The following is a 12,273-nucleotide window of genomic DNA, read 5'->3' on the forward strand; positions in this document are numbered from 1 at the left end:
ATCAAGGACATAATTCTTCTGTGCAGCAATGAGGATAATCCTCAGATCACGGATCCAATCCGCATCATTGCTACTAACATATTTCAACTTTATTTTCTCTAGTAACATATCAAAAATAAATGGTGAGCTACATCACAAGCTATTGATCTACAACATAGATATGCAAATACTATCAGGACTAAATTCATGATAAATTAAAGTTCAATTAATCATATTACTAAAGAACTCCCACTTAGACAGACATCCCTCTAACCATCTAAGTGATCACGTGATCCATATCAACTAAACCATGACCGATCATCACGTGAAATGGAGTAGTTTTTAATGGTGAACATCACTATGTTGATCATATCTACTATATGATTCACGCTCGACCTTTCGGTCTCAGTGTTCCGAGGCCATATCTGCATATGCTAGGCCCGTCAAGTTTAACCCGAGTATTCTGCGTGTGCAAAACTGTCTTGCACCCATTGTAGATGAACGTAGAGCTTATCACACCTGATCATCACGTGGTGTCTCGGCACGACAAACTTTGGCAACGGTGCATACTTAGGGAGAACACTTGTACCTTGAAATTTATAGTAAGGGATCATCTTATAAAGCTACCTCCGAACTAAGCAAAATAAGATGTATAAAAGATAAACATCACATGCAATCGATATAAGTGATATGATATGGCCATCATCATCTTGTGCCTGTGATCTCCATCTCCAAAGCACCATCATGATCACCATCGTCACCGGCTTGACACCTTGATCTCCATCAAAGCATCATTGTCGTCACGCCAACTATTGCCTCCACGACTATCGCTACCGCTTAGTGATAAAGTAAAGCAATTACATGGCGATTGAATTTCATACAATAAAGCGACAACCATATGGCTCCTGCCAGTTGCCGATAACTCCATTACAAAACATGATCATCTCATACAATAAATATAGCATCATGTCTTGACCATATCACATCACAACATGCCCTGCAAAAACAAGTTAGACGTCCTCTACTTTGTTGTTGCAAGTTTTACGTGGCTGCTACAGGCTGAGCAAGAACCGTTCTTACCTACGCATCAAAACCACAACGATATTTCGTCAAATTAGTGTTGTTTTAACCTTCAACAAGGACCAGGCGTAGTCACACTCGGTTCAACTAAAGTCGGAGAAACTGACACCCGCCAGCCACCTGTGTGCAAAGCACGTTGGTAGAACCAGTCTCGCGTAAGCGTACGCGTAATGTCGGTCCGGGCCGCTTCATCCAACAATACCACCGAACCAAAGTATGACATGCTGGTAAGCAGTATGACTTGTATCGCCCACAACTCACTTGTGTTCTACTCGTGCATATAATATCTACGCAATAACCTGGCTCGGATGCCACTATTGGGGAACGTAGTAATTTCAAAAAAAATCCTATGCACACACATGATCATGGTGATGCATAGCAGCGAGACGGGAGAGTGTGTCCACGTACCCTCGTAGACCGAATGCAGAATCGTTAGCAGAACGCGGTTGATGTAGTCGTACGTCTTCACGATCCGACCGATCCAAGTATCGAACGCACGACACCTCCGAGTTCTGCACACGCTCAACTCGATGACGTCTCGCGAGCTCTGATCCAGCAAAGCTTCACAGGAGAGTTTCGTCAGCACGATAGCGTGGTGATGGTGATGATGATGCTACCGATGCAGGGCTTTGCCTAAGCACCACTACGATATGATCGAGGTGGATTATGGTGGAGGGGGGCACCGCAGACAGCTAAGAGATCAATGATCAATTGTTGTCTATGGGGTGCCCTCCTACCCCCGTATATAAAGGAGCAAAGGGAGGAGGCGGCCGGCCAGGGAGAGGCACGCCAAGAGGGGGAGTCCTACTCCCACTTAGAGTAGGACTCCTCCTTTTTCTAGTAGGAGTAGGAGAGGGGGGAGGAAAGGGAGAGGAGGAGAAGGAAAGAGGGGGCCGGCCCCCCTTTCCCTAAACCAATTCGATTGGGGCCTTGGGGGGCGCGCCCCACACTCCCCTTGCTGCCCTATATTTCCACTAAGGCCCATGTAGGCCCATTAAGCCCCCCGGGGGGATCCGGTAACCCCCCCCCCCGGTACTCCAGTATATGTCTGAAACCTTCCAGAACCTTTCCGGTGTCCGAACATAGTCGTTCAATATATCGATCTTTACGTCTAGACCATTTTGAGACTCCTCGTCATGTCTGTGATCATATACGGGACTCCGAACTACCTTCGGTACATCAAAACACAAAAACTCATAATACCGATCGTCACTAAACTTTAAGCGTGCGGACCCTATGGGTTCGAGAACTATGTAGACATGGCCGATACACGTCTCCGGTCAATAACCAATAGCGGAACCTGGATGCTCATATTGGCTCCCACATATTCTACGAAGATCTTTATCGGTCAAACCGCATAACAACATACGTTGTTCCCTTTGTCATCGGCATGTTACTTGCCCAAGATTCGATCGTCGGTATCTCAATACCTAGTTCAATCGCGTTACCTGCAAGTCTCTTTACTCGTTCCGTAATACATCATCCCGGAACTAACTCATTAGTTACAATGCTTGGAAGGCTTATAGTGATGTGCATTACCGAGTGGGCCCAGAGATACGTCTCCGACAATCAGAGTGACAAATCCTAATCTCGAAATACGCCAACTCAACAAGTACCTTCGGAGACACCTGTAGAGCACCTTTATAATCACCCAGTTACATTGTGAAGTTTGGTAGCACACAAAGTGTTCCTCCAGTAAACGGGAGTTGCATAATCTCATAGTCATAGGAACATGTATAAGTCATGAAGAAAGCAATAGCAACATACTAAACGATCAAGTGCTAAGCTAACGGAATGGGTCAAGTCAATCACATCATTCTCCTAATGATGTGATCCTGTTAATCAAATGACAACTCATGTCTATGGCTAGGAAACATAACCATCTTTGATCAACGAGCTAGTCAAGTAGAGGCATACTAGTGACACTCTGTTTGTCTATGTATTCACACATGTATCATGTTTCCGGTTAATACAATTCTAGCATGAATAATAAACATTTATCATTATATACGGAAATAAATAATAACTTTATTATTGCCTCTAGGGCATATTGCCTTTAGAAAGATGATTGCATTTGACGTTATTTTTTTGAGCATCTAGTTGCACAAGCCTCTTCTCTTATGTTGTGAGATAGCCAGGAGCCTCAATCATGTATCCATTTGCACAACCTGCCACATGTCATCATCAATGGCCTTGCTATGAATCCTCGTATTTTGTTTCCAGAAAGGACAATACATCCCATCGAAGAAAGATATCTTCTCCGTAGACTTGAAGTTAACTATGGAAGACATACTAAAACTCCAAGGTGGTTAGACCTTAAAAAGCAAAGAAACGCAATACATTACTCTGATACCAATTGTAGGATACGAGTATATCGACCCGAGAGGGTGAATGAGAGATTTAAAATTTCATTTGAAACTTAAATACTCTCAATACATCACAGCGGAAATAAGATGAAGCACATGCAGTTCTACGAAAGAAAACTACTACAGAAAGAAAATAAGACATCATAGAAAGGATATCTTTTCAGAAAGTAACAACTAGAACTCGGGTAGAAAACTCTGACAGAAAACACTACTGGAAGGAAATAGTTAGCACTACTGTGAAATACTAGTCAGAACATTTCTAAGAAGAATAACTAGGTAGCAGTAGATAAAGAACCGGCTAACAGAGAAACAAATCATCAAGTTGAAATACAAAGATGAACATGTCGAAGTGTCGAAACTAGTGTGTACTGATATACAATAGAACAACACAGATAGAAAACTAACCAGTATTACTAAAAGAAATGTTATATATAGAAATAACTAGTGTTGCTCAGTGGCGATAGGTGATTTCGTAGACCATTTCACTATTATGCAAAAGAGGTATGTCTAGTTGGAGGGGCTTGTGATTGAACACATGAGCAAACCTCTTTTCGTCCTATTATCCTCAATGTGAAGTTCCTCAAACTTCAATTGATTTCACTCAAGGTAGTTTCTATCAGCAATCTCCAAACCTTGACTTTGCTTCACAAACCACAATGACTCTTGGTTGTTGAAGACTTTTCTTCAGTGACCAGAATTACTCTTAGTCACTCAAACAAACACCTAACTGTCTAGAGAGTTAACTAGCAGCTCTCAAGAGTAATAGGTTCAAAGCTCTCGACTTAGATCTCTGTGATGCTCAACCACTATCTAAGTTTTGGGCTCTGGTTCTTTTCAGTGGATTTACTCAAATCTCTCGGAGAGGGGTGCTCAAGCAATCTTATCGGAAAATCAAACGGAGTAGACGACCACCATGGTAGGCACGAGGTGGTTATTTATAGTCGAGGCACCCCATAGGGTGAAATGATCATTAAGGGCATGCGTCCCGGCGAATGGCTAACCGACATGTTTCCAACGGTTGGATTTCAAACTCACATGACAACTTTACTTGAGGAACAAGTAAAGCCCACTCCTTTGCTAGATCATTTCTCACATAGCCGAGAAGAACCTCGTCTCTGGATAACAAGTAAATGATTTTGTGCATGAACATATTTCTCTCCACTCACTTGGGATAAGTTTCTATTAAGCACCATAAAGACAAAATTCTTGAAATATTGACCCCCTCTTAAAGTACGGTCGTCCTATAATTGAAAGACATAAATGAACTACCAAAGAAAACAATATGTCTTCTCTTCGTCTTCACTCTTCTCTAATGCAGTCATTTTCTCTCGGACCACACTCCGTAGCAATTTCTTCACTTCATGAATATTTTCGTGGGTCGTCTCCAACACGCAATCTTCCCGGTAGTAAACTTCTCAAAGCTTAGCAATATTCTCTACTGTGCAGTTAACTTTCACCGAAGTTTATACCAAACTTCTCGGTAGCAAACTTCTCAAAGCTTAGCAATCTTCTTTGTTGCGTAGATAACTTCCGTAGAAGTTTATGGAAAACTCCTTGGAAGTAGCAATCTTCTTGGTAGCAGAATTCTCAAAATATTATAGCAATCTTCTCTAAACTCTAGGGACCTATTCTCTCCGTGTGCACTAGCAAACACATTAGTCACTCACTATTTCTGTCCAGCAATCTCCAAAACTCTTAGGGGAGTACATGGCACCAACAACTTTGTATTAGTTCGTTCGTTCGTGTCTTTAGCTATAAAGGGGGAGGAAATCATGTTCCATGTAATTATTTGTTTCAGCTCTTAGCAAAGGATGGACATTGACGCAAGCCAATAATTGGGTCACTTCTCGTGCGTAGCACTTGAGTTCCATAATACCACGAGTGTAGGTCTGATGTCGCTTGAAGCTACGTCGGTATTTCCCCAGAGAGGAAGGGATGATGCAGCACAGGAGCGGTAGGTATTTCCCTCAGATGTGAAACCAAGGTTATTGAACCAGTAGGAGAACCAAGCAACACAACGTAAACAGCACATGCATGCAAATAACAACTTCTCACAACCTGACGTGTTAAAGGGGTTGTCAATCCCTTCCGGGGTACGACGCCTCAAGGTAGGCAAACGGACGCGAGGTAAATTTGTAGTAAATTGATAGATCGAAGGCCAAATAAAATAAATAAGAACAAATTGCAGCAAGGTATTTTTGTATTTTTAGTTTAATAGATCTGAAAATAAATGCAAAGAAAAAGTAGATCGCAAAGGCAAATATATGAGAAAGAGACTCGGGGCCGTATGTTTCACTAGTGGCTTTTCTCGAGAAAAATAGCAAACGGTGGGTGAACAAATTACCGTTGGGTAATTGACAAAACTTCAAATAATCATGATGATATCCAGGCAATGTTCATTACATAGGCATCACGTCCAAGCGACTCTTGCCTGCATCTACTACTATTACTCCACACATCGACCGCTATCCAGCATGCATCTAGTGTATTAAGTTCATGGAGAAACAGAGTAATACAATAAGAACGATGACATGATGTAGACAGGATCTATCTATGTAGAGATAGATCCCATCGTTTTATCCTTAGTAGCAACGATACATACGTGTCGTTCCCCTTCTGTCACTGGGATCAAGCACCGTAAGATCAAACCCACTACAAAGCACCTCTTCCCATTGCAAGATAAATAGATCAAGTTGGCCAAACAAAACTCAAATATCGGAGAAGAAATACGAGGCTATAAGCAATCATGCATAAAAGAGACCAAAGAAACTCAAATACTTTCATGGATATAAAAAGATAGATCTAATTATAAACTCAAAGTTCATCGATCCCAACAAACACATCGCAAAAGAGTTACATCATATGGATCTCCAAGAGACCATTGTATTGAGAATCAAGAGAGAGAGAGAGGAAGCCATCCAGCTACTAACTACGAACCCGAAGGTCTACAAAGAACTACTCACGCATCATCGGAGAGGCACAAACGGAGATGGTGAACCCCATCCGGGATGGTGTCTAGATTGGATCAATATTTCGTCGACTCCCCTAGGGTTTTTAAAATATTGGGGTATTTATAGAGCAAAGAGGCGGTCCGGGAGGCACCCGAGGTGGGCACAACCCACCAGGGCGCGCCTGGGCCTCCTGGCGCACCCTGGTGGGTTGTGCTCTCCTCGGAGCACCCCCCAAGCGCGGCCAGGGCCCGTTATGTTTCTTCTGGTCCAAAAAAATCTCCGCAAAGTTTCATTGCGTTTGGACTCCATTTGGTATTGATTTTCTGTGATGTAAAAAAAATGAAAAAAACAGCAACTGGCACTTGGCACTATGTCAATAGGTTAGTATCAAAAAATGAAATAAAATGACTATAAAATGATTATAAAACATTCAAGATTAATAATATAACAATATGGAATAATTAAAAATTATAGATACATTGGAGACGTATCAAGGCCGTTGTGTGTTTCCATTTTTGTTGAGGTGTAATTAACCTCTTTAGGGGTTGTTTGGGTAGATAGAATATATAGAATGCAATCTCTACAAACTAGGAAAACCGTCCAACAGAAAAAAATCTTGTTTGAGTACTCTAACTAATCCGTGGATATAAAGAACATGTTTCTAGGAAACCCAGAATTTCATGGTTATGGAAAAACGACTACTAGTGGTTTTTCCAAAAACACGTTTCACATATACTGGATCGTAACTGAACTTCTCATGATGCGCTCGTTTCTCACGGCCCGCTCCTACCTATACTCACGGGAGCGATGGTTATCCAAACAAGAAATTAGATAGGCCAGCTTTTAGCCTTTTTGACACCAAACGTGATTCTACATAAACTGATTATTCATAGAAAAACTAGCAAAACCGATTTTACTAAAAATCTGCTATAAACAAGTTTTTGACAAACGCATGGCTAAGTATCACTATCCAAACAAGCACTTAGGGTATCTCCAACCCCGTGTCGCAAAATGCCCACAAACATTTGGATCGAGATGTCCATGCGTCTGAATTGTTGCAAACCGACACTAAACTTGAGGGAGGTTTGCGAATGTCCGGACCCCCACCACGTATGCGTCCAACCGCATGGCCCTACCCATAAAACTTTTACGTGTGACCATTTCTCTCGCACGACCGCTTCAACCGTACCGCTGGGAAGAGGCGCTGCATTCATACCAGTCCAAAGCAGAAGTGACCGGTCTGCAGCATGTCGGGCATTGAAGGGGTGCGGCGATTGAGAGCACCGCCCACACCATGTCCGATCGCTCGCTCTCCGCGTCATGTTCGATGTCGGCTTAGAGCGACATGTCCGCTCGCTTGTTATCCGTGTCGCGTTCAATGCTGGCTCGGAGTGAGGCGGCCGAACTGGGCAATGGGAAGGCTTCCTATTACACTGAAGCCAATTGCCCTGTGTCCACGCGCCCAACATTGAATGGAATTTGCGGCCGAGAAACCCACTCTGGAAGCCCGCATTCAAACTGGTGTTTGCCCTGGCCGGCGCCCGATATATAAGCCATGCGTGCGTGATACATAAGCACCCTCGCGCACAGCAGAAACCGCACCACCTACGCTTCCCTCCACCGTTCAGGACCACTGGCGAGCCTCCAATTCCATTCATCCTCCGCTCACAACCTTCCTCCGACACAATGTGAGCGGCGACGCGATGTGGAAGCAGCTCTCGTCGGCGCAGAACCACGAGATGGTGCCCCTTGCAAACGGCTGGCAGACCCAATGTGCGTGACACATATAGTCCATACTACCACTGAGTTCGTCGGATGAAAGCTTGGAAGACAATGACCGATCGAATGAGGAGGCACCCGACAACTAGCCCGAGCCCGCACCAGGCTTCACCATGGCACGAGCATAGACGCACTTGGAGGCTGTCATGGCGGAGAAGGAGCCTGCACCGGCGGTCTCCGTGTTCCTGACGGTGCAGGCTCCTCAACCAGCACCGGATGAGAGCATCTACAACCGGACTTGTCAAATCCGTCCCCTATACGTCTGCGGGCGCGTCCGCGAACATCGCCCGCCGGTCCCTCATATATTGCGCCCCACATCCACATACCTCAAATGCCGATCAGCAAATCCATGCATGTTGATCATACGATATAAATTGTCTGAATTCAATAATTCGAAACAAAGCAAAGCAAATCATAGTTCAACAAACCGAACATGCCAAAATGAAATCAATATCCGAGCATGACGGATGGCTTCGGATCACTGGCCGGGCGACTGCTCCGAGCGGAATGCGTCATGCTCCGTCTGCATCCGGGCTGCCTGCTTCACCTGCATCCGGGCCATAGCCGCCCTCGCTGCTCGTACTCCCTACGGTCGTTGATCTTCTTTTTGTTGTTCGCAAGCCACTTCTTCACATGCTCATCCAAGAGGAGGCAGTTGCTCCACCATGTCCGAACCTCCCCGTGACGCCGTCGCCGCAACTTCCGGGTGACGTTCTCCGCCTTACAAGTCGAAGCCGATGAAGGAACACCGACGGACAAGGGGGGGTGCGTCTCCATTGCGGCGGTCGAGGACAGGCTAGACGACATCTCCGGCGGTGGATCGGGACCGGTGGTGAGGATTGGGAGCAAGGGTGAAGGACGACGAGGGTTCGGGCACGGGAAAGGTCGGAAGGTGGCGGGAGGAGGAGGAAGAGTTTGGTAGATTTGATGTAATTTACGATGGGATCGGGCTGTCTGAGTCCGACGTGACGGACGTGCGATACGAGGGGTGTCGGTCAGCCCGAGCGTTTGATGCCCGTTTAAGAAGTGCGTCTGGGTCGAAAAATCGTGACTGGTTAATGACCGGTTACCCGGCCAAATGTATGAGGCGAGTTTGAGATGCCGGCTATAGATACTCTGACGTAGGGACTCCCTAGCTTTTGCCTCGGTTTTGAAAAATATCTCGAAATGCAACAACCGAAATAGACCTACACACTCTCTCTCTCTCTCTCCATGAGTCGAGTGAGGCTGTGGCTGGTTGGCCGCGTACGCGCATGATCGACACATCGGCTACATGCATGGCCCCCGACAAGCCATCCACGTACCCCCGTGACCGATCGATCGATCGATCGATGGAGCCATGGACGGACGTTACGGGACAACTGGACCTCGCGCGCGGGTCCCCTGCCCAGCCGCGTCAACTTGCCTACTACGTGGAGCTAGCCCCATCCTGACACCCTGACAGGTCAGCCGAGCTCCCCTCCCCCATGCACGCCCGATCACGCGACACCGGCGCCGGCCACGAGCGCGCGCTCCGCGTGGCGCGGCCGCCGTCGCCATCAGCCCCTCTCTCGCCGGACGCGGCGCAGCTGATCCACCGCGGCCCACTTAAGCGAGCAAGCAAGCACACCTGCACTGCACAGCTTCTTCTTTCCCCCACGCAAGCCCGCCCGGCCCCCGGCCGGGTCCCCCGCACGCGCGCCCGTGACGCGCCAGCCCGCCGTACGTCGACGTCCATCTGATGCACATATATTCCGAATTCCCGATGTGTACGTGCGCTCTCAGTCTCAGTACGCCATGCGAGAAGAAACGCGTCGAGGGATGACTTTTCTTGTTCTTTTGCTTTGCGTGCAGTACATGATAAATTGATAATTAATTAGCCCGATCGGCTGTACTGATGATCAGTGGTGGTGATGGGTTATACACGCGCTATGGCAGGATCGTAGGCTTGATCACTGACGTTGACAGAGCATGTATAGTAATCAATGAATGGATACTCTCTACGGTTCTATTGTTTCTTACAGATGCAGGCAGCCATGGATGGATCCGCACTTGGCTCGTAAGATACTACGAAGTACGAGCCGGTACAGTGCACTGTGCAGTATGCTGTACCCGCTGGGCGCAACGGTTAAGCCAAGCAACCGGCCTGGCTCAGGCTCAGGCTCAGAGCCAGGCGTATACGGTACCGCATGCATGCCGGCCGGCCTCGCGCAAGCATGTACACCGTGGTCTATACTCCATGGGCGCCGCCCAGGCGGACACCGCACCGGCCTCGCTCTGTCGGCACGCATCTAGCCCAGTGCATGCGATGATGACCCTGTGCTATACATCAAGGGTGAAGAAGGCTCATGAGACAAGAAGAAGCGACACCGCCATGCTCCATGTTCATATCAACGGACCTCTCGCCGCACCGTATAGCTTTCGTACGCGTGCGTAGCCATCTATGCGCCTATGTGCACGCCTCATGGACCAGGCGAAAAGATGGATCCTTCTGCGCCAGGCACATGCATGTACATCCATGTGGGGGGCCGATGGATGGATGGATGGATGGATGGCAAGCCTCGAGCAGTCGTCGTCGTCGTGGTGGTGGTGGTGACATGTTACATGTGCTACGTAGTACGTACTCGGCCATGGACATGTACATGCACGCACGGCAATAAAGAGACGCAAAGGTTGGGAGCTCGCAGAAAGAAAGGGAGAAAAGACCCTCGTCCGTCCTACGAGCGATGGGTGGATCCCAACTCTACGCGCTTTAATGCGCCCTTTCTGTCCCTTAAAAAGGCAGCCGGCCGGCGAGCGGAGCCCTTCCATTCCGTTCTCCCCGCCCTCGCATGTGCTGCCACACACCGCCTCGCCTTTCCTGCCGGCCGCCCGCTTCTTCTTTAGCCAGGTAGGCAGCTTAGCTAGCTTGCTCGGCTGGTCTCATGCCGTCGTCGTCGTCGTCTCGCGCGCCGGCGCCGAGCAGGGGCGGTGGCTCGGCGGCGGCGAGGGGCTGCGTGGACGTGGACGCCAACACCACGTTCGTGCAGGCCGACCCGGCCACGTTCCGCGCGCTCGTGCAGAGGCTCACGGGCGCGCCGGGGGGAGCTGCAGCCGCGGCGGCGCAGGCTACCGACATGCAGCACGCCGCGGGCGCCGCCATGGTGCCGGTGGTGCCGATGAGGCGGCCGAAGCTGCAGGAGAGGCGGCGGGCGGCGCCGGCCAGGCTGGAGCTCGCGCGGCCGCAGCCGTTCTACTACCACCACGGCCACCAGCACCACCATCACCACCACCAACACCACCACGGGCTCATGCAGTACTCGCCGGTCTCGACCATGGACTACGCCCGCGTCTCCTCCTCCGCCTCGTCGCCCTCCCCGTCGCCGCCCTCGTCGTGCTCCTGCGGGGTGGTGATAAGCCAGGAGGAGGTGGAGAGGGAGGAGAAGGCCATCGCCTCCAAGGCCTTCTACCTGCACTCCTCACCAAGAGCCGCCCCCGGCGCCGGAGGGGACGCCGCCGAGAGGCCCAAGCTGCTGCCCCTGTTCCCCGTCCACTCCCCACGGAGCTCCTCCTTCGCCTAGCTCTAGTAACTAGCCATTACCTCTAGGCTCTACTGCTGTAGCTAGACCCTGGTCAACCCCGCCATTAATCCCCACGACCGACATGCCGTGTTTAATTCTCTGTACCACCTAGCTCTAGTAGATGATCCATGACCGGACCAGTGTTGCTTCCTAATTGTGCTTGATTTCGTTGCTCAACTCTTGCCTTCTCTCTATTACTCTCTCCATTCCGAATTACTTGTTGCAGGTATGGATGTATCTAAATGTATTTTAGTTCTAGATACATCCATTTCTACGACGAGTAATTTAAAACGGAGGGAGTACATTTCTACTTCTCTACTAATATTACATCCACTCGTGCAAGTCTTAATTTCATTTCTTTACACACAAGTTCTCCAAGTATCTTAAGCATAAAAACCTGCGGTCAAAGCTACTTATTGCCTTGTTTCATTTCCACGCATACAATTGCTAAACATAGAAGCTGCGGTCAAAGTTGCTACTTATTGCCTTGTTTCATTTCCACGCATACAATTGCTAAACATAGAAGCTGAGGTCAAAGTTGCTACTTATTGCCTTTTGAAAGAAGAAGAAAAATCATCA

The 12,273-nt window shown here is 48.0% G+C and overlaps 1 protein-coding gene across 1 annotated transcript; it reads left to right on the forward strand.

Moving 5' to 3' along the window:
• Window positions 1-10,828: 10,828 nt before the first annotated feature.
• LOC119352208 (VQ motif-containing protein 31-like) lies at window positions 10,829-12,048 on the forward strand. Its single transcript, XM_037618914.1, has one exon. It carries the CDS (start codon window positions 11,059-11,061, stop codon window positions 11,692-11,694), a length of 636 nt encoding a protein of 211 aa, XP_037474811.1. The 5' UTR covers window positions 10,829-11,058; the 3' UTR covers window positions 11,695-12,048.
• Window positions 12,049-12,273: the final 225 nt, after the last annotated feature.

The sequence above is a fragment of the Triticum dicoccoides genome, chromosome 2A, assembly GCF_002162155.2.
Source record: "Triticum dicoccoides isolate Atlit2015 ecotype Zavitan chromosome 2A, WEW_v2.0, whole genome shotgun sequence".
Classification (NCBI taxonomy): Eukaryota; Viridiplantae; Streptophyta; class Magnoliopsida; order Poales; family Poaceae; genus Triticum; species Triticum dicoccoides.

What these genes read in the sequence shown, in the direction of transcription:
- LOC119352208 (XM_037618914.1), top strand. Translation starts at nt 11,059, where the DNA reads ATGCCGTCGTCGTCGTCGTCTCGCGCGCCGGCGCCGAGCAGGGGCGGT.